Source organism: Lissotriton helveticus, chromosome 5_1, assembly GCF_964261635.1.
Source record: "Lissotriton helveticus chromosome 5_1, aLisHel1.1, whole genome shotgun sequence".
NCBI classification, from domain to species: Eukaryota; Metazoa; Chordata; class Amphibia; order Caudata; family Salamandridae; genus Lissotriton; species Lissotriton helveticus.
Window position 1 is genome coordinate 662,521,754 of NC_136065.1, and position 23,292 is coordinate 662,545,045.

The following is a 23,292-nucleotide window of genomic DNA, read 5'->3' on the forward strand; positions in this document are numbered from 1 at the left end:
TCAATTGCTTAACTACATGCACATAACACTGACTGACTTCCTTTGAGACATTAAGGGGTTTATTATGGTTGGCATCACTGTCTTTTCTTATGTATTTCAGTGATATCTGCATTCCAAAGCATGCAATGATAATCATGTTCTGCTATGTTTATTGGTTGGCTGTATTGTAAGAGGAATGGTTGAGCGGAATGAAAACGTCTCTAAATAAAAGTGTAGCCTACTTTAGATATACTTTATTGGATAACACAATTCTTCTTAGATTGCTTTGTAAGGTTTCAGCTTTTAGATTAGGTAACAAAAATGTGTATCAAATCTCATCTGATGGGCTGGGGCGGAGGCATTATTGAAAATATGGTCGCTTGGGAAAAATCTTTTCACATTTAATTTTTCTTTCATACAGAAAATGAGACTAAAGGAGGTGGAGCGAACTGCTGTTCAGGTGTGGAGTCCATCAGCTCACCATCCAGTTTATTTGGCTACAGGTATCCATTTTTTTCTACAACTATTTCTTATGCTACCTTAATTTGTCAGGCTTCCATGCTTCCATGCACGTACGCAAGTAAATTTGAAGTTATACAGCATTGTCCATTTTATTCTTTTCTATTTTAACATCTCCGGTAAGTTATATTGACGAAGTTTTGTAGGGTGGGAGTTCCATAATTTAGGTGCCAGAAAAGCAAAGGAGTGCCACCCCTTCTTACTCTAGGAGTAACTGCGAGGTTGTGCATGCTGGAATAGTGCCAGACTAGGGAAGTAAGGATGCACCAGCGACCTTAAATATGTAGGTCCTGAGTGAGTCATTGCTTTGTGAATTTAGCATACTGCCTTAAATTGAATATTTTTAGCTATCGGATGCCAGAGGAAATGCTGAAGATAGAGGGAGACCGATGCAGATTTTGAAATGTGACATAAAAGGCGAGCTGGTGAATTCTGAACAATCTGGAGTCTTTTTGGTAGGGAATTAGTAGTGCCAAGATAAAGAAAATTGCCATAGTCCGACCCTGAGAAACCAAGGCCTGCACAAATGATCTTTGAGTGGAGTGAGGTAAAAGCCAAATAATGTTTTTCATACACCTAGGGATGCCAAAGCAGCAGGCTGCCACCGTGATTATTTGCTGGTCCATGGTAAGCTCATCATCCAGCCAGAAGCCAAGATCTTTAATCGCCTACTGTGAATTTGACAAGAGCCCAACTCATCTGGCAAACAATGGGGGCTCAAAAATTAGGTTAATTTCCCACCAGTAGAACTTTAGTCTTGTTTCCATTTAGTTTCATGCAATTGTTTCTCATTCAGAACCCAACCTCCACTAGACAAGGATCAAGATGCTTTGATGTAAGGTCACATTTGGCAGAGAATGATCCAGCATTTTGTGTGTTATCTGCATAGGAAAAAAAGTGTCCGGCTGTGCACTTCCAGTATATTTAACAATGTAGGGCTCAAAGAGGAGCATTATCAGGAGGCATTTAGGAAGTGTTGATGCTAATAGTCCATCCGGACCGATATTATTTAGTTAAGAAAAATTGGAGAGGTCAGTGGGTGATAGAGTTGAATTGAACGTTTACAGATTAGTTTAGTATGTCCTAACTTTGGAGAGTGTGTGTGGAGCTTCATGAACTGTGTTGCCTTTGTCTGACAATTTGCAAAACATAATTTGCTGACTAAAGGAAGTGTACTAGTCCTTAAAGCGTCCTACCATGTGTAGGAGGCTGGCTTAGTATATGTTGCACACTTAAAGGAGTGATGCACCTTACAGTAATCCAGGCAACCCTTTTAGTGATTGTAGTGGTCTTTGATAACCTTAAGAGCTGTCAAAGGGGTAGCTGTGGAGAGCAGCCCACAGGATTATCTTGTAGGAGTGTAAAGCAGCTTGTTTTTACCACATTTAATAAATAGTGTAGATTAGATAAGAAAGCACCACACAGTGTTTATTAAACATAAGTATATTTATTACACAACACAATCACTTGGTATATCTATTTTATTAGTGTGAAATTTGCTTTCTTTGGGGTCGATGGAGAAAAGTCTGTCTGCCACTCATTGTGACTGAACTTCTTTTCAGATTCTGGAGAACAATCAGGAACCAGGCCAGCGAAGCAACTAGAAACTTATTAACCGATGGTTTGGCACTTTTGGTAGTTTTTTGCAGCACATGATCTTTGTAAGGAAATGCCTCTTTTTGGATGATCACGCTCAAAGTTTTGAATTGCTGCTGCTGGTTTTTTGCCTTACTATTGAACCCTTTTGACACTGATCAGGTAAACGCTTAGGAGTGTCAATTCTTTTCTTGCATTGAGACCACTGCCATCAGAACCTGCCTGAAACCCCTGCTTTCTTTTCCCCTTACGAGCAGGACACGCTTCTTGGTTAAGCCCACGGGACTCTCAGTATGATACTGTAATGGCCTGAAAATTCTGCCATTAATCAGGACATGCAAGCTTATCTCCTCTTGGGACCTAAAAGGATACAACACTCCACAATACTTACCCAAGAAAGGAACACCAACACTAAGAATAAATCTATAGCTCTTGCCGAGAGGCTCGCACACAATAACAACAACAATAAAATATCACAAAATACCACAATGTATCACAACATATTACAACATATTCTCAATCCTCCTGGTGACAGGCGCTGTACGGGAGGCTATTTCCCACTCCTCTCCGATTACAGAATACTCACCCAGGTAGGACTACATTTATCCAACGCATACCTCTCCTAACAAGGCTGGGGGTGGAAGAATTAGAATTTAGCTCCTTGCTGGGAGCCAGACAACCTTCCGTATCAACAATTACCAATTGGAAGGGGACTTACCCATCCTTCCATAAGCATTTGGTCAAAAAGGAGCCCGTTCTCCCGCCACCAGGAATACAGACAAATAATCATATACTCTGGGGTTTCTTTTATTAGACAATGATAGGATGAAAGTAAGTATGTCACGATAAGCCTTCTTCACTTTAGCACCTAAGCAATTGCTAAACGCAATCAGTAAAATATATATAGAACTTATATATATATATATATATATATATATATATATATATATATATATATATATATATATATATATATATATATATATATATATATATATTGGATCTGAAAATAAAAGATAGTTAAGCAAGATCAGTAAGAATATAAGAGTTAGTGGAACACCTCACCAAGTATCTACATATCCCGCTTCCACTTCGCCAGAGGGGAGTCCATTTCTCCAGCCGAATTGGGATTATTCGCTCCACCGTCACAGCTGCACATCTGCACTGCGATGAACTTCAGGTGTTCGAGACTAAGACACCCCCTTTAGTACCAGTGGAGACGTAAGACGAGGCTCCTGTGAGCCGCGCCCCCGTTTCCCATCGGATTCAGTACCACTCCGCACCAAGGCCACAGCTTCGGCTGGCCAAGCGTCTGTTATGACTCCGGAGCAGAGTGGACACATTCCTTCGACAAGAACCGGTTTCTACCAGCATACAAAGTGCAGAAATCAAGTGAAAGGCGTAACATGGCTTCTCACCTAGAAAGGCTCAGAAGATGGCAACAGTGTAGAAAATGGAGTCGCTTAAGCATAGGCCGCTACTTCCGTAAATGAGCAAAATTAGTATGCAAGACGGCATAAGAGTATGACAAAGCCGATAGGCAAGCACTGCAATGAATCAAGATAAAGTCTGAAACAGAAAAGGCGTAATTGAGCCCTACTTTGTAGCTTATTCATACTATGCAGGCCTACACATCATTATATTAGATCAGAATATACTGAGATGGTGATGGGCAACGGTCATAATCGGGCCATTCAACCATATAAATGGCATATTCACTACATTCCACCTATGACCATTGTCCAACACCGTCGAATGTATAGTGTCATTAAACAGTACGTAAATCATTGCTAGAATAGTAGGAAACATAACTGACAGATCTAGTCAAAGTTCCAGGTCGAAACATACTTAAAAGATTAGGTACACATTGAATGCAACAACATATTGCAATTAGAAAACAAATGACCAATAGTGCACCACCCAAAATAGAACGAAGTAAACCAAGATCAGGTAACCACCCAAAGAGACAATTCCACCATCCTTGATCCAAATTTTGTCGAACTTCTGAAGATAATTCATTTAAAGCATTAATATGAGACTGGGTCGATTTAGAGTGGTCAGAAAGATAAAAACAACATAAACCTTCAAAATCAAAACATCCATGATTATGCTTGAGAAGGAGATAATCAATAGCAGCTCTATTCTGCAAAATAGCTTGTCGTTCACCTTGTGCAACGAGTACAAATTCTGATAAAGCAGTTGAAGTGTGGTTGATTGACTTAACCATAAGACAAGCCAGTCTACTAATAGCTCTAGAATTGTACATTTGACAGTCCAGGAATGCCTACAATCGAGGCAGCTAAACTAATGTATTCAGATTTAGAAAATGCAAGTTAGATTCGCAATGTTAATCTAATTGAGGAGTCTCACGTACAGTCCGACTATGAATAGAAGGAGTTAAAGAAAACATCATCAAACTCAGTCTTGTCAAAGCACACGGTCCATCAGAAATGTTCGCTGGAATAAAGGACCATGAAGTATTTCACATGAAAAGAGCCATCCGGTTTGCAATAAAATATTTCTATAATGACTAATAGCAAGAACGATATTTTTGCAAAACATAGAATTATGACCTGAGGAACACATGCTGAGTTTACGATTGTGGCACAAAGTCTGTACATGTTGAGAAAGTGTAGAAGCATTTTCTAGTTTAGACTGTGCACATTTGCCAATTAACTGTGGATCACACGAAAAGTTGTAACAAATATCACCCTCAGTGATGTTGTGTTTATCACGAAGGTCTGTTATTTATTAAGATCAGTCGTTTCTGGGCAAGACTTACAAAACTCATAAATTGAAAGATGATGTTGTATATCATCAATGCTAGTACTTCTGTTGATATTGGTAACGTTGAAGACGTTTATCAAAACAGCTGCAGGAGTTGGAACAGTTACTCAACACGTTGACACAATGTCAAGAACACTCCTCATGTTCGCCATGCAGAAATAGGAACGATTTAGCACCTCGCGTGCAAGATTCTCCCAAACATTCAGTTTGTTGGTCAAAATCGAATTCATCCTGCGCTCGCGGTCGACCGTCCCGCTTCGGAATCTCCCAGGCCCACCTTGGCCCCATGCGCACCAGGCCGAAAGGTGTCCAGCGATGACACATTCTGCAGCAACAATCCATACAATGACCTAAAGAAAGGAGCCAAAAACAGGTATTACTCATTCTTGAAGATAACATTTATCTGCTGGGACGCAGTCCCACTTTTCCTGTCCAGGTTTCATGACCAATATTGTAATATCACTGCCCCTGGCGATTACTTCAGCCGGTTCAGGGGGTTGATTGGGTGACTGAAACCACACTCTGGCTCTGGGATTTTTATCAGTTGAGCCAAAACCTCCTTCTCCACGTACAGTTTGGAGGGTTGGGGCAGTCCCATTTCTCACCACACCTCCCAAAACTGGCATTATAACCAACTGGTCTCCGGGCTGGACTGTTAAATCCAGATCACCACTGTTCAACAGAATAATTTTGATTTCACCTTGGTAATCAGAATCAAATATGCCATCTAGGGCCTTGATGCCTTTTAGCGCTAGTCCAGAGCGTGGGGCAATCAAACCAAAGTGTCCTGCTGGTATTTGGACACCAATTCCAGTTTCAATCAGGATAATGCTTCTTTGTTTCGAAGTATGCTGCTTCAAAGTATGTAAATCCAGACCAGCAACCTCAGAGGTCGTTCTATGTGGAGCTAACATCCTCATCAGGGGTGTTTCAGAGTTGTTCAAAGGACGATTATTTAAAATCTGTAGGGCATCAAATAATTTATCTTTCCAGTTTTTCAAAGAACCGTCAAAGTTTTTTCAATTGATCTTTCAAAAGACAATTCATGCGTTCAATTAAACCTGCGGCTTGTGGGTAGTAAGGAATATGAAAAGTCCATTCAATATTATGTCGTGCACCATACTCTTGTACCATTCTCCCTTTAAAATGTGAACATTAGCTGATTGTATCTGCAAAGGAATTCCATAGCATAAAATCACAAATCTAAAGTTTTAAGTGTATTCATCTGAGTAGCACGTTTGATATCATTCATCGTTGGGAATGTTGGCAAATGGAACACTGCAAAATGACAGTTTTAACTACATCTTGGGGGAGATGTATCCCTCTATCCGCTGCCCACCTGCTAGTAATTTGTTCTCCAAAATGTCCACACTTCTGATGTGCCCACCTCGCCAATCCAACCAGGTCAGAATTCTGCGTTTCCACCTCTGCCTCACAGATTTTAGCATTTTCGTCTGCAATGAGGTTAAACCACCTATCAAGTGAATCAATTGAATAATGAGCGTCGACATGGTACACAGTCACACCACTTTGGGAAAGCGTATCCCACACCTCATTCCACAGTTCTTTTCCCCATACCTCTTTTGAGTTTATTAACCATTTGTGAGCATGCCATGTGGGAAGCCATGTAGCTAATCCATTAGGAGTTGACCACGACTCTGTGTAAATATGGCAAACTCCTGGCAACTCCTGTTTTACATTACACTTACCTTATATTTATCTCACATGCCACATATACACACAAGTACCATAGAGTTGGGATGTTAACGCTTGGATCATGAGTTGGCTCATAGAAGCAGAACTTCATATGATTAAACAAGCAGACCTTCATCCCAGTGACACAGGAAACCAGTCTGGTCACAACTAATAATTAAAAAAAACCTTGCCACGCTTCCACCACAGCTTTATATTCTAAACTCAGAGCAGGGACAGTAGTCCTTTGTCAGTAAAGAGGACATGCTTGGTGCGCCCATCGAAGTCACAAGACTGGTCCAGGACTTGATTTATGTCTAAGGACAGCCCTGGCCTCTGCACACCCACTAGATGAGTCTGAGACTAGGGGCAAAAATCAAAAACCAGGATACCATAGAGACTCAGTTGGTAACTCAGGGCAGGAGGGGACACAACTATACACCGGGCAAGGGACATTAACTAAAGGAAGAACTATCATTGACAAAACCCAAAGCCCTCTCTGTAGCTACTAATTTCCAACTGATACCAACCATCCTTTCACTTGTTCTTTTCCAGCTTCATATCTTCTTCTGTCTCATTCCTCCTCTTTTTCCTTTGCCGCCAACCCAGTTCCATGTCCTGGGCTCTTTTTGGGTTGCCTTGAAATACTCTTATCAGACCCTCCAGCTTATCGCGATTTCGCGATTCACGAAAAAAATCGCGAAATCAGCGGAAAAGCGCGATGGCCGCAATATTTACCATTTCGGCCGCGAAAAGAGTGTCCCTGCTGCTACTTTAAAAAAATAGTGTCTTCTTAATGGATGTACGCAAACACGCACGTCACTACGTGTTTCCATACAGCATTAGAGATAAGGTAGAGGAGAGAAGCAGGTGAAACGGTACATGGGGTCAGAGGCGCAACTAGAGCATTTCTAAGCAATCGGCAGAGTGGAGCTGCAGGGGCTCTTACGGGGGGGTGAAACAACAACAAAGCCTTATTAACATGCAAATGGTCTTCTAAAGACCAGTGAAGTACTCGGGTGCTTCTGGGCGTGGAAGTACACAAAATAGCTTCATTTGACCTTTTAGGAGGAGCGGGCTGTAAATGGCAGTGGGGGTGAAAGGACTTCTATCCTGGCTTGGAGGAGCTGTAAGAAGTCAAGGATGGACAGAGCTGAACAGGGTCACGCCTTTCCTCCACCCCCAGCAGCGCACCAGGACAAACAGCTAATAGGATTGGATATTGCAGCAATGCAAGGACAAGCCAGTCACAGAGAAGAAAGTCGGTGCACCCCGTATAAATATTCGGGAGAGAGGATGTGGCCTAATGGTCAGAAATGCTGGATTTAGACGTCTCGGTGTCTGCTCAACAGCCCGTGATTCTAGGCAATTCAGTTCATCTCCCCGTGCCTATACACATTTTAAAATACAAATCTGATCTTGTGTAATATAACTAAATGCTCATTTAAAGCACTCTAATCCCTTTCGTCAAAATTCGCCCTAAATAGAACTGGATAAAACATTCTTGCTATGTACACATCACTTATGTAGACAGCGCCTCATCAGTGGGCTTGAACCCTTGCAAGGAGTGCATTTCCAACCTCGTGATTAGGCTCTTTTTTCACAAGGATGTGTGCCTGTGATTAAAAAAAGATTTCTGCAGCAGAGTTTCATAAAAAACGGAAGAGCTGGGAAATGCCCTTCCACTCGGCACATGCCTGCTTGAAGTTCGCTGTCACAAGGCCTTTAGAGCAAAAAAAAATAAAGAAAGATAAGAAAGCGAGTATTCACCAGTGTGTTTATTTCCAGAAATGTACGTCACTAAAAGTTGACTCACTACTAGATGCTTCCTGAGGGAAGTTTAACAACAGTATGTATATGTTATCCTCACTACTCTTAGATTTATGTAGCAAAAATTCTTCCAAATAACCGATGTGCTTGTTTTCAGCAGTAAAATGGGGTTTCGTGAGGTTGTTGTCAGTAAAATAGACGATAGACGAGTTGATGTTCCCCAATGGCATTGTGGTCAGTCACATCTTATAAGAAAAACCTTCAAACAGTAAGCTGTCAAGCCAGGCAGAACTTTAAACATGCCTATTTTAAAGTTAATACTCTGCTAAAACATTTTCTATTGATTTAAGGCTGAAAATGAATGATAATGAGTAAAATAAAGTGCCGCAAAAATGCCGCTAAATTTCCACTTTTGTGCCGCTAAATTTCCATATTTGTGCCGCTAAATTTGCTAATCCATGCCGCAATATCCTGGGGGTCTGTTTTATGCTATATTCCAGAGTCTGATAACTGAACCGAAAGTGCAGCTATTGGCACACTTCTCATTTGTTGTCATCCTCTTCCAATGCTGATTCTGTGGAACTACTGTGATTCAAATGGTTTCCTGTGTCCCCATTTCTGTCTGTTCTTGAAATGCAAATGGATATCTAAATGAGCCTCTCCTCTTTATATTTATTTACTAAAGTGTTTAGTAATAGAACTCCAAAACCACTGCGGCCAGAATTTGTGACTTTCAGCAGAACGCTTTATTGCTGGTTTTGTTGGTCAGAGCACTGGTCAACTTGTCTCCTCTATTGATGAGATTTTTCTTGGGGATTTCAGTGACCACTGAGGAAAAGACGAAGCCCATAATGAGGACTCTTAACCTGTACCATATATTCATAAAGAAATACATATATTCCGAGCCCTCTCATATTGGATTGGTGAGACGAGATCTTTATTTATTTCAAAAGAAAGAGGCTTGGTTTTAATGTACTACGGCAACTACAGATTTATGTGCAACTTGTCTCCTATGTTTTTACCCTGCTTTTTGTTCCACAGAAGCAGGTATGCTGCAGTTTTTCTATTACATTGTAATTCCCATGAAAACACATGAATTGTTGAGTAGAGTTCATTATCAATTCATGTGTTACCACCATGCATAGAATTGGCCCAACAAATGACTAGCTGTAGCCACCATAACATGGTTATGGACAGAAAGCAATCACATGTACCATTACTTTTTTAAGTTGTCTTCAGAGACTCCTGTTGCACTACTATGTAGTTTCTCTTTTCTCATTAAAGTCCATTTGGGTTGGGCACAGGATTCAGATTAACCTTTGGATAGTAACCATTGCTTAATTGTTCCATTCGTAGACATGACTTTGAGAGACTGGGTTGTTGGTATTTCTTGAAAGGGTTTTGAAAGTAGGTCTGAATCTTTAAAGGAAGTCAATGTATAATATAAAGTGTGTCTGAATTTGTGAAAAAAGGGTAGGAAAGCCACAGTGCAACTCATAAAATTAATAGAAGCATTGATACTACTTATTTCAGCTACAGTTATGTATCATTAGTTTCCAACTATACATTTTCGTAAACTGAATAGACCAATTTGGAATCGTAAATTGTGCTGTTATATATTTCTTTGCCAATGGAGACGTGTGTAAAAGTATTTTTCTTGTTTGATATTTTTATGCTTTGTTATTATTTGTCATGATTATCCTGTGCTAAGAGAAATATATGTTATAACTTCTTCCACTTCGTTTTACTTTCCCTTCAATGAGGTACCTCAGCCCAGCAGTTGGATGCCTCCTTTAGTACCAATGCCGCCCTAGAGCTGTTCGAGGTTGATTTTGGGGACCCAGGTGTGGATATGAAGAACAGAGGGGTCCTCCCTTTCCCTAGCAGGTATTCAATAATTTTCATGAAGTGATAGTAATCCCTACGTTATTTAGTACATCTTAATCTCATTTTGCTTGTGCTTCATCATACAATTGATGATTTTTCGGTGTGATAGGCTTTCATACAAAAGGCATATTACTAACCTAAACTGGTCAAGATTCGGTCATGTACACAGACTATTATCAGTGTGGAAGGAGAAGCAGGCTGGACACCATTGAGTGAGGCTTTGCAGGCCCAGCGCATTATCCGTTCGTTTCCATGTGTCTGGGCTGACATCTGTGTCTCTCGACGGGAAAAAATATCACCGCCTACAGTAAGGCCTACTTATGCCCCATGGAGCGCTGGGGAGAGGCGGGCCACTTGCTGTGTGACTAGACTGCCTAAGCAGGAAAACATCATTCACTGGTGCCTTTGTTTCCAAACCACTCACCACTCATGAGGAAAATGGGCCAATCAAATGTGTGACATATAAGACCCCCACCCCTTTGCTTGAAGATGGCTCAGGTGAGGAGCAAATGTCGGATAGAGGTCACAGTAACTCAGCGGAGAACATAACTGTAGAAAGGTGGATACCTGACTATGGTTACCCCAGATTTTTTGCCTTGTGTTTAGCTGTTTTTCGACTTAGTTGGCCTGGGATCCTGCTAATCAGGGTCCCAGGCTATCTGCTCTCTCTTTAAAATGGACTCCATGTACCGTAGGTGCATACCTAATTGGATTGGGTCACCTTATGAGCCCCTGTACAGTGTACTATAGGTACCCAGGGCATAGGTGCATCCAAGGCCTACCAGGGGCTGCAGCATATCTTTTGCCACCTCTGGCTGGCCATCCAAACTGACACAACTGGCTGATCACTCAGCTGGGGCAAGGTTGTGTAATCACCCCTTGCTTAGATATAGTATACCTATATCTGGACACATATATACCTAGAAGTCACTCCTATGGCAGGCCTTAACAATCCTGGAGGCAGAGTGCTTGGTTTTATGTGAGATGGTTCTCTAGCATGAGCTGAGCCTGTCTGCAGCTTTCGGAACCAATTCCTTATAGCTGTTCCAGGGTATTGCCATACCATATTTATGTGCATTATAATCCTTGCGGTTATTGCTAACTTTGGTTTGGCTTTATCAAAACATGTCGTGTAAGGTGTCATACACTTTGGAATACTACCCCCTCGCCAGTTCTGGCGACGGGGGTAGCATTCCACCCTTCTAGAGGGAGAAGACATGTAACTTTACTTAAATGCGGTTAAATCTAACCAGAGCCCCAGCATCACAAAATGGATGCTGCTGCCACCGACACAAGTCTGGCCTCCTGCTGCTGACCGAAACCCTGGCAGGGGAGGCCTGGACAAAAGGTATCCTGTCACAGGGAGGTGTTACACCACCCCAGACAAGAGATAGTGGATTGAGGCAGGCAGGGCGAGTGAAACTAGACACTGCCTGGGGCGCACAAGGCTCCCCATGTATAGCCCAGTTCAAAACGGTCCTGGAGCACTCCAGCCCCAGCTCTGGTGCGAAACTGGACAAAGGGAAAGGGGTGTAACCACCCCTTCCTAGGTCCCACCCATAGGAGGGACCTAGCAGGATATCCAGCCCCTTGATTTGGAATAAAGGTAGGAGCTGTGCCCATAGACTTTAGATAATCCTGACTGAAACTTTGATACAGAACTCTGGACCCTTCGACATCCCACTTGACGTGGAAGACTGAAGAATCTCCCTTGTGGTCAAGGAGTGACCACCCTGTGCAAACAGGCACCATCCAGCGCCCAACGGTTTGCTTTGTTGCAGCTCCAGCCGGAGCTCGAGCGACAGAGATCGACAAGAACCGGATTCCCAGACATTCAACAGCCCGATCCAAAGCCACAGCAAAGCTGAGACCCGTGGAGGCGACGTGAGACGTGGGACCGGCCATCTTGAAAAGACTGCGAAGTGCTGACCGTGCAGCTCCCGAGGCACCCTCGAAGCTGTGCATTGGGGTTTGAGAAGCCCCAGCCCCGAGCAGCTCGTGCACCGAAGACCACCCCTCCACACTCACCGAGTGCTGCGTGGGCCCCTTTTGCATTTTCCTGCTCGACGCGTCTGTCCGGTCACTTGCCCGTTGGCTAGTGGTCACTACGACGACGAATCTTTGAAACTACTCTCCTAGTCTGGTTGGTCCAGACTGGCCCTCGCTCCCCTGAAAAGGAGCAATCTCTCTGACCTTGCTGGTCCGAATAAGAAGCGATCTTCAAATCCTGCGTGGGTTGCTTTCGCCAAGGCCTGTTAACTCCGATCCGGAAGCCGACACCGCCGACAGCGAGAGCCTTCGTGGGACAGCTCATGATCCACTCCTGGTCATCCTCGATGCCCCAGAGTCCACTTGGCAGCGGAGACAAGCTTCTCGACAACCACCTGATTGCGCCCGACATCGCCTGGTTCCTTCCTGGTTCCATCCAGAACCTAGCTATCTCCTGAGGCGGAAAGCCGGGAGCATCACGATCTGTTCCTAATTATTACTGTGTCACGAATAACTTGTTTTTTTAATCATTCACGTTGTTACCTGGCTTTTTAAAACTTCATTGCTGCACTTCCAGCGCACCACACAGCGGATCCAATCGCTGTCTGCGGACCCCAGAGACCTAACTTACAAGATCGCCATTGCCGGCGAGGTGCGAGGCCACGCCCACTTCGAGGCCACGCCCCCCGCCCTCACCGGTACAAAAACATTGATTACGAGTGTTTTTCCCCAGAACCTAGCTATCTCCTGAGGCGGAAAGCCGGGAGCATCACGATCTGTTCCTAATTATTACTGTGTCACGAATAACTTGTTTTTTTAATCATTCACGTTGTTACCTGGCTTTTTAAAACTTCATTGCTGCACTTCCAGCGCACCGCACAGCGGATCCAATCGCTGTCTGCGGACCCCAGAGACCTAACTTACAAGATCGCCATTGCCGGCGAGGTGCGAGGCCACGCCCACTTCGAGGCCACGCCCCCCGCCCTCAGTTACCTCTAGAAATGATGTGCATCCAACGTACGCGCAGCGGACGGGCGCAGCGGGCGCGCCGAAGGCGCGCCTAAGGCAAGCCCGTCTGCGCCCGTCCGCGCCTGGCCCGTGCCTAGGGCCAGTCCCCCTGCCTGTCCGGCTGTCTCTGGCCTCACGTGCTGGACCAAATCCCAGCTTCTCCTCCTAAAACCCACAACTTGCCCCTCCACTACACGATGTAACCCCGATCACTTGGAGGCCGCCTCTTTTTACTGCCCTAAATGTAATTTTACGCTCCCGCCTTGTAGCCTTCTCCCCTCTCTCTGCCCTAGCCTGCCAAATCGCCTGTCCCTCCCCCTGACGCTGAAAGCAGGTCTGATTAACTGCCGCTCTCTGCCCCGTCATGCCAACGAGATATGGACGTCAATCAACTCCGACGCCTGGGATATCCTGTTCCTTACCGAGTCTTGGCTCACTGGTTCCTCCACTCCCGATATCCATCTTGCTACTCCGCCAGGCTACATCTTAAAGGGCATTAATCGTGCAGGGGCAAACTAGGAGGTGGTCTTGCCATCATCCTAAAATCCCACCTCAAGCTGTCTATCACCAAACTGACGAATATCGGGATGATTGAAGCTATGTACTTCACCATCTCGGATACCGCGGCAGTTATATTGGCGGGTACACTAGTCTACAACCCTCCTACCGCCTCTACTCTCTCATTAACTGCACTGACCCACCTGTTGGCGGATCTCTCCCTGAAACACCAACATTTTTTGGCGCTAGGAGACTTCAACCTCCACGTGGACAATCCTCTCTGCTCGAAAGCTAACAACCTACTAGAAACAATGCAGAGTCTGAACTTACTTCAGTTAGTCAAAGGCCCCACACATACAGCTGGGCATACCCTTGATCTAATCTTTACTAACTTCTCAAATATCATAGTCCTTCCTCCCCTCCCTCTCACTTGGTCTGACCATCATCTTGTCCCTTTTAACCTCGTGCTAAACTCGAAACCCGCCCCTACGATCCTCAGAAAAGAGCTGGGGAGAAAATGGCATAAAGTCACCTGTGCCACTTTTGACCCCTTATTCCACTTTCAACCGGACCCTCTCTCCAGTGACATTGATGGAAATGTCTCCAGACTCAATTCTGCATTACTCCATGCCATCGACTTCATCGCCCCCCTCAAACCCATCTCTTCCGCTAGAACCCGCCCCTCTGCCCCTTGGTTTTCCACGACACTTCGCGAGGAAAAAAGCAGATGCAAACTACTTGAACGCAAGTGGCGGCATAACTACGACCCTGAAGCCAAAGTTATTTACAAAACCGCTCTGAAAAAATTTCTTAAACAAAAAAAAGCCACTATGAGAGACTACTTCTCACTACAAATTTCCAACGCCAAAAACTCCTCAAAAATCATTTTTAATATTGTCAAGGAATTCATAAATCCTCCCGCTAGGGCCACGCAGAACACCTCCAGCCAGGCACTATGCGATGGACTTTCGGACTATTTCCTTGATAAAATTGACAAAATTTGTACCTCATTCCCTACTGAGGTATCCCCCCCTGATCCCCCACGCGAGGGGCCCGGAATCTGCCTCCCTGCAGTTCTATAACAAGCTGACTCTTGACACCGCACTCCGGCTATTCACCCAATGCAGATCTGGCTCCCCCTCCGACCTAATCCCTGCCAAAATCATGGGTGACCTAGCTCCCTCACTAGCCAACTCCTTCCTCTCCATCTGGAATGCCTCCCTCCATCATGGCATCTTCCCAACCTCATGGAAGGAAGCACTGCTGGTCCCCATTCTGAAAAAGCCCGATGCCGATCCTACTAAATTTCCTAACTACCGCCCCATTTCCCTCCTCCCCAAACCCGCAAAAATCCTGGAAAAGGCCGTGCAGCTGCAACTAACAGAGTATCTGGAGGACAACTCTCTGCTGCACGACTCCCAGTCCGGATTCAGAGCGGGTTTCAGCACTGAGACCGCTCTTCTGGAAGTAACTGAGACTATCCGTGAGTGTGTGGATAAGGGCGAGGAGGCCATGTTGGTCCTCCTCGACCTATCCGCCGCTTTTGATACGGTCTCTCACAAAATCCTACTAAACCGTCTCCAGCAGGTCGGAATCGGTGGCTCCGCGCTCGCTTGGATTGAATCCTTCCTCACTGGCAGAAAACAGAGGGTGATGCTTAGGCCTTTTAAATCAGAGGGTAAACCCCTGCTGTGTGGTGTTCCGCAAGGCTCTGCCCTCAGCCCTCTGTTTTTCAACGTCTATCTCGCCCCCCTGGCCGCTGTGGTGGAATCTTGTGGAGTCAGAGTGGTATCTTACGCTGATGATACTCAGTTGATATTCTCCTTTAGAGACCACTCTGACTCCACTTTTGCCAACTTCCGACAATGTCTGGACAACATCTGTGGCTGGATGACCAACAATCACCTAAGACTGAATGCTGATAAAACAGAAGTCCTGTTTTTTAACCAGAAAAGTCCTATCCCCTCCACCCTGTGGTGGCCCACAGCACTTGACCCTGCGCCCTCCCCTGTCCACTCAGTACGTAACCTAGGCTATCAGTTCGACGACTCACTTTCATGCAAAGCACAAGTCAACAAGGTCACTTCTGCCTGCTTCGCGAAGCTACGCATGATAAAAAAAATCCTTCCCTACCTCCCATTAGACGCCCGCCGAACAATCACTCAGGCCCTCATCACCTCTCACCTGGACTACGCCAACAGCTTATACGCCGGCGCTCCTCAATATCTGATCGATTGGCTTCAGATCGTTCAGAATGCTGCGGCCACACTGATTGGCAATATCCCCTACCGTCAGTCTGTTACCGCCTATCGTAAAGAGCTCCACTGGCTTCCCATTGCAAGCCGCATTGAATTTAAGATCCTCACCCTCGCTTTCCGAGCCATCAACGGTCTTGGACCCAGCTACCTGAAAAAGCGAGTGTCAATTTCCCAATCCACAAGATCACTACGATCTAACAACTTACGCCTTCTGATCTCACCTCGCTTTCGACGTTCCAGAATAGGAGGCAGAGGGTTCAGCGTACTCACTGCCAAACTTTGGAACTGCCTCCCAACCGACCTCAGGTTCTGCCCGTCTGAATCCATCTTCCGTGCTAAACTAAAAACCTGGCTGTTCTCTAGATCATGATTCCTGGCTTGTAATCAGCTCATTCCGCCCCTCCTCCTTGAGGTCTGGTTCTAGCGCCGGGACACCCCCTCGGGGGTAGCTGCGCGCTGTATAAACTACATAAATAAATAAAATAAATAAAAATCCTGGTCACTGGCTAGTGACCCAGACTCTGTCCCCTCTGCTTTCAGGTACTCTACATCTTCGATCCACCCTTGGATCCAACCGGACTCATCTCTCCTGGCCGCCTGCAGCATCTTCATCACCAGCCTCCATAGAACTCCACGACGAAACCCGACACACTTTGGCACCTATGCACCCGCTTCCTGTGGGTGAGGTAACGATTGAACGCCGGTGCTCCTGTAGTGGTTTACACCTCTAGTGTCCTAGTTTTAAGTGGCTAAGTTCTAGTCCGGTTGGAAGACTTCTAAAACAGTAACTTTGTAACTTTTACGCACCATTGACTCTGCATTGGTGCATGCATGTGCTTTTAGCGCCGCACCCGAATCCCGCGGGCTACTCCCTTCCTAACTACAGTTAGTCCAGTGTAGTCCCACCGATTCCCAAGGCCCTAGGCCTTACCACTGTTCGAAAAGCGGTACTTATACCACTTATTTAATATATGGTTTGAGTGGCCACCGGGCCTGTCCATAATCGTTCAACTTTTGTATGTTTAACTGTGCTTTTGTTTAAACGCTTGTGCCTCTGCACTCATAAAGAGTACAGAGGATTATTCTAGTAATAAATACATATATTTTTATAATATATAACTTGTGTGGTGTCCTTTCATTTGATATTACAGGATTGCATATGGTAAAACAGCTGGCTTCACATGCCCTCTTGAGTTAAGCCTAAGATTGCTTAGTCCATGCTACCCCTAGGATAGCTTGTCTATAAGGTTGACTTTACAACCACCACCATAAGGGTTGTTTGGACTGATACAAGGTGCTCACTAGAATAGTGAACATCATACATCAGGCCAACTTCTCACATTGGTGTGCAGCGGTTGGGATTTGAGCTTGCTGTTGTTTTACCTTTGCAACATTTATATCATTTGAAATATCACATTGAGTACTATAGGTACATATAAACAAAGCTTACATACTTAAGTTCTACTGAACTTAGTAGTTGTAGATTAAAGGGCTTAGCACACCCTGACTACAACTCACTAGCAAGGTTCTAGTAGGAAAAGACATAGTGTAGGTAAGTGCACCAGTTACACCTCACTAGAGTCATGTCTAGTACAGGGGAGCAACCCAGTCCTCTACCTGTGGCAGGTGACCTTACCAAGGCACCTTCCAGCTATGACAAACTCAGCTTCAGAGACTTGAGTGCCTTGTGCACTACAAGGGGGCTGAAAAAGGGTCACAACCCTACCATTCCTATCCTGATAGGTGTCCTAGAAAGGGATGATCTTGAGAAGGCTAGTGCAGGTCCCCCAGGTAATCCAGGAGAAGGAGTGAACCCCCCAGATGATGAGAACATCACCCCAGAGGTAGAAGATGTGGAGGTAGATGAGGATCAAGATTCAGATGATCAAGGGGACAACCAGGTCCAAGTTAGGGGGCTTAGCCAAGCTAACTTGAGCCTACATGGGATTGGAGAAGGAAACCACTTCCCCAGACCCAATAGCAGAATACTCCCTGGCAATAGAAGAGATAGATCCCTTTCCAGGGAATCTAACCGTTCTAATGCCTCAAGGGGTTCTCAAAGGGAAATGACTTCTCCTCAGAGAAAAGAGCATAAGGCCAGGATGAAGGCTGTCCAACTCCAGATAGAGAGAGAAGAGATAGCCTTGGCCCAAGCTAAACTTGCTTTAGCAAGGGAACAAAAATTGAGTGGATTAGATTCCACTAGTGGCAGCAATATCCTTAGAGATGACAGGTCCTATGACAATAGAAACCTGACAAAGATTGTGCCCACCTACAAAGAAAGGGATGACATCCACAAGTGGATGACTGCTCTGGAGAGGGCCTGCATGGTACAGCAGGTTCCCCAAGATCAGTGGGCAGCAATCTTATGGTACTCCTTTTCTGAGAAAGGGAGAGACAAGCTCCTCACAGTTAGACCTGAGGATGCTAAAAACTACACTGTCCTGAAGAGTGCTCTTATTGATGGGTTTGGCCTAACCACTGAGCAATACTGGTTGTTGTTCAGAGATACCCAAAAAGCTCAGACTCAGGACTGGACTGATTTTGTAGATAGTGCTACTAAGGCTCTGGAAGGTTGGTTACTTGGCAACAAAGTACATGACTATACAGGATTGTATAATTTGATTATGAGGGAGCAGATCCTTAGTAATTGTCAAAACCAGCTTTTGCACCAGCACCTGGTGGACTCAGATCTGGCTTCTTCACAAGAATTCGGTAAGAGGGCAGACAAATGGGTCAGAACGAGGATTAGGCCTAAGAATCAGGGTGGTGACCAAAAGAAGGATACTTCCAAGGCTCAAGAGAAAGGTGGGGATAAATCAAAAGAAAAATCTCCCACAGGGCCCCAAAACTCCAAGGATGGGGGTGGGTCCCAAAACACTTCCTCTAACCCTAAGAAACCTTATTGCCATGTCTGTAAGCAGCCTGGCCACTGGAAGACTGATAGCAGTTGTCTAAAGAATAACAATAAAGAAAATATTCCTCCAAGTAAAGCTCCACCTCCTCCTGTTACTATTAGCAGTAATCCCCCAGGTGGTGGGAGCACCCCCAAGAATTTGGCTGGGTTTACTTTTGGAACTCATGTGGACTCTGGCCTAACCAGGTCCCCAACTACAGCTACTCTTGTCTGTGAAAATGGCATGGGGTTTGCCAACTTCACTGCTTGCCCAAACACTTTGAGCAAGTACAGACAGGAGCCCCTCATCAATGGTCAAAATGTTGAGGCCTATAGAGACACAGGGGCTAGTATCACTATGGTGACTGAGAATCTAGTCCCCTCATGGCAACTTTTACCTGGTGCCACATATCAGGTGACTAATATTGATGGAGTGCAGACAAATCATCCCATAGCAGTAGTAAATCTTAGCTGGGAGGTGTCACTGGCCCAAAGAGAGTGGCAGTGTCCCCAAACTTGCCTGTAGATTGTCTACTTGTGAATGATTTAGAAATCTCAGCATGGGCTGAGGTAGAACAAGAAACCCATTCTAAAATGGTAAATCTCCATGGAAAGGTTAGTGGGGCTGTGATGGCCACAGCCCCAGTCCAAGATGTCCTTCCTGAACAGGTTAGGAGGGCTGTGCCAGTCTCAGCCCAATCTCAAGCAGATTCCTTCCCTGAAAAGGTTAGCAGGGCTGTGATGGTAACAGCCCATACCCAAACTGAGTCCCTTCCTGAAAAGGTTGGTGGGGCTGTGATGGCCACAGCCCAAACTCAAACAGATTCATGTGTTGTGAAGCCTGAAACTATGGATCACTCCACACAAACAGAGAGCATTGAGGAGGAAGAGGAATCTCCCTCCCACCAGACTTTAGGAAAGGATCAGCCTCCTCAGGGAACTGATCTTACCCCTTGTGAAGAAACTGCCCCAGAGGTAGTCAGGCCTAGCCTGGCAAAGCCCCTGATGTCAGTGGACCCTTCCAAGGTGGGACCCAGTCTGGAGCAGGTAACCTGCCCCTCTCTACCGTGCCTCAGTCAGCCCAGGGCTGCAGAGGTCAAGGAGGTCAGTGGACCCCAAAGGGCCCCCTGTCCAAAGGAACCCCCTCATCAGCAGATTAGGGGCACCAAAGCTAGCAGCCCTAGCCAGGTGAAAAATTCAAAAACTCCCGAGGGGTCCCCCTTACAACTAGTTGGGGACCTCCCCCAGATGGACACTGTTGGGCACAGCCAAACCTGGGACCCCAAGGCCCCAAACCTGACCTGTCCCTCCAGTAAGCCAACAAAAGGGACCCAGCCTCCAGCTGTAGGCAGCCAGAGATTGACCCTGAGAGCACAGTGCAACTCAGTCATGGAAAGAAAGGCATCCATGGTGGACAGTGATTGGAGGAAGTTGAGCCCTACGTTAGTGGAGCCTCACTTCAGTACTCCATCTCAACACCAGCCTTTTATTTTGCCAAATCACACTACAGGTAGTGATTCCCTATGGTGGAGACCCTCTGATACCCCTAGGGTGAGGGATTGCTAAGTGGACCATGAGATAGGGGGTAACCATGCTAGTGCAGGTACTTCCTTATATGGCCACTTAGGCAATATAGGCTTACCTGGTCAAGGATAGCCTTATCTCCTTTCGTTTGGGGGGGAGGCGGTTTATGTAGGAAGGTGGATACCTGACTATGGTTATCCCAGATTTTTGCCTTGTGTTTAGCTGGTGTTCGACTTAGTTGGCCTGGGATCCTGCTAATCAGGGTCCCAGGCTATCTGCTCTCTCTTTAAAATGGACTCCATGTACCCTAGGTGCATAACTAATTGGATTAGGTCACCTTATGAGCCCCTGTACAGTGTACTATAGGTACCCAGGGCATAGGTGCATCCAAGGCCTACCAGGGGCTGCAGCATATCGTTTGCCACCCCTGGCTGGCCATCCAAACTGACACAACTGGCTGATCACTCAGCTGGGGCAAGGTCGTGTAATCACCCCTTGCTTAGATATAGTATACCTATATCTAAACCTATATCTGGACACATATATACCTATAAGTCACTCCTATGGCAGGCCTTAACAATCCTGAAGGCAGAGTGCTTGGTTTTATGTGAGATGGTGCTCTAGCATGAGCTGAGCCTGTCTGCAGCTTTCGGAACCAATTCCTTATAGCTGTTCCAGGGTATTGCCATACCATATACTCTTAAGTGCATCATAATCCTCGCGGTTATTGCTAACTTTGGTTTGGCTTTATCAAAACATGTCGTGTAAGATGTCATACGCTTTGGAATACTACCCCTTCGCCAGTTCTGGCGACGGGGTAGCATTCCACCCTTCTAGAGGGAGAAGACATGTAACTTTACTTAAATGCGGTTAAATCTAACCAGAGCCCCAGCATCACAAAATGGATGCTGCTGCCACCGACACAAGTCTGGCCTCCTGCTGCTGACCGAAACTCTGGCAGGGGATTCCTGGACAAAAGGTATCCTGTCACAGGGAGGTGTTACACCACCCCAGACAGGAGATAGTGGATTGAGGCAGGCAGGGCGAGTGAAACTAGACACTGCCTGGGGCGCACAAGGCTCCCCATGCATAGCCCAGTTCAAACTGGTCCAGGGGCACTCCAGCCCCAGCTCTGGCGCGAAACTGGACAAAGGGAAAGGGGTGTAACCACCCGTGACCCATAGGAGGGACCTAGCAGGATATCCAGCCCCTTGATTTGGAATAAAGATAGGAGCTGTGCCCATAGACTTTAGATAATCCTGACTGAAACTTTGATACAGAACTCTGGACCCTTCGACATCCCACTCGACGTGGAAGACTGAAGAATCTCCCTTGTGGTCAAGGAGTGACCACCCTATGCAAACAGGCACCATCCAGCGCCCAACGGTTTGCTTTGTTGCAGCTCCAGCCGGAGCTCGAGCGACAGAGATCGACATGAACCGGATTCCCAGACATCCAACAGCCCGATCCACAGCAAAGCTGAGACCCGTGGAGGCGACGTGAGACGTGGGACCGGCCATCTTGAAAAGACTGCGAAGTGCTGACCGTGCAGCTCCCGAGGCACCCTCGAAGCTGTGCATTGGGGTTTGAGAAGCCCCAGCCCCGAGCAGCTCATGCACCGAAGATCACCCCTCCACACTCACCGAGTGCTGCGTGGGGCCCTTTTGCATTTTCCTGCTCGACGCGTCTGTCCGGTCACTTGCCCGTTGGCTAGTGGTCACTACGACGACGAATCTTTGAAACTACTCTGCTAGTCTGGTTGCTCCAGACTGGCCCTCGCTCCCCTGAAAAGGAGCAACCTCTCTGACCTTGCTGGTCCGAGTAAGAAGCGATCTTCAAATCTTGCGTGGGTTGCATTTGCCAAGGCCTGTTAACTCCGATCCGGAAGCCGACACCGCCGACAGCGAGAGCCTTCGTGGGACAGCTCGTGATCCACTCCTGGTCATCCTCGATGCCCCAGAGTCCACGTGGCAGCGGAGACAAGCTTCTCGACAACCACCTGATTGCGCCCGACATTGCCTGGTTCCTTCCTGGTTCCATCCTGGTCACTGGCTAGTGACCCAGACTCTGTCCCCTCTGCTTTCAGGTACTCTACATCTTCGATCCACCCTTGGATCCAACCAGACTCTTCTCTCCTGGCCGCCTGCAGCATCTTCATCTCCAGGCTCCATAGAACTCCACGACGAAACCCGACACACTTTGGCACCTATGCACCGGCTTCCTGTGGGTGAGGTAACGATTGAACGCCGGTGCTCCTGTAGTGGTTTACTCCTCTAGTGTCCTAGTTTTAAGTGGCTAAGTACTAGTCCAGTCGGAAGACTTCTAAAACAGTAACTTTGTAACTTTTACGCACCATTGACTTCGCATTGGTGCATGCGTGTGCTTTTAGCGCTGCACCCGAATCCCGCTGGCTACTCCCGTCCTAACTACAGTTAGTCCATTGTAGTCCCAGCGATTCTCAAGGCCCTAGGCCTTACAACTGTTCGAAAAGCGGTACTTATACCACTTATTTAATATATGGTTTGAATGGCCACCGGGCCTATCCATAAGCGTGCAACTTTTGTATGTTTAACTGTGCTTTTGTTTAAACGCTTGTGCCTCTGCACTCATAAAGAGTACACAGGATTATTCTAGTAATAAATACATATATTTTTATAATATATAACTTGTGTGGTGTCCTTTCATTTGATATTACAGGATTGCATATGGTAAAACAGCTGGCTTCACATGCCCTCTTGAGTTAAGCCTAAGACTGCTTACTCCATGCTACCCCTAGGATAGCTTGTCTATAAGGTTGACTTTACAACCACCACCATAAGGGTTGTTTGGACTGATACAAGGTGCTCACTAGAATAGTGAACATCATACATCAGGCCAACTTCTCACAAT

General features: G+C 45.9%; 1 protein-coding gene across 2 annotated transcripts in view; it reads left to right on the top strand.

The window, feature by feature from the left end:
* The window catches only part of SEC31B (SEC31 homolog B, COPII component), a 1,031,933-nt gene that overhangs the window by 38,898 nt on the left and 969,743 nt on the right, over positions 1–23,292 (top strand). Inside the window, exons 2-3 of one of the 2 annotated variants that reach the window (XM_078643061.1) lie at positions 401–482; positions 10,107–10,230. In XM_078643061.1, coding sequence (XP_078499187.1) covers positions 404–482; positions 10,107–10,230 — 203 coding nt within the window. In that variant the 5' untranslated portion in view covers positions 401–403. The remainder of the gene's footprint in view (positions 1–400; positions 483–10,106; positions 10,231–23,292) is intronic. The other variant, XM_078643062.1, reaches the window with a different exon arrangement.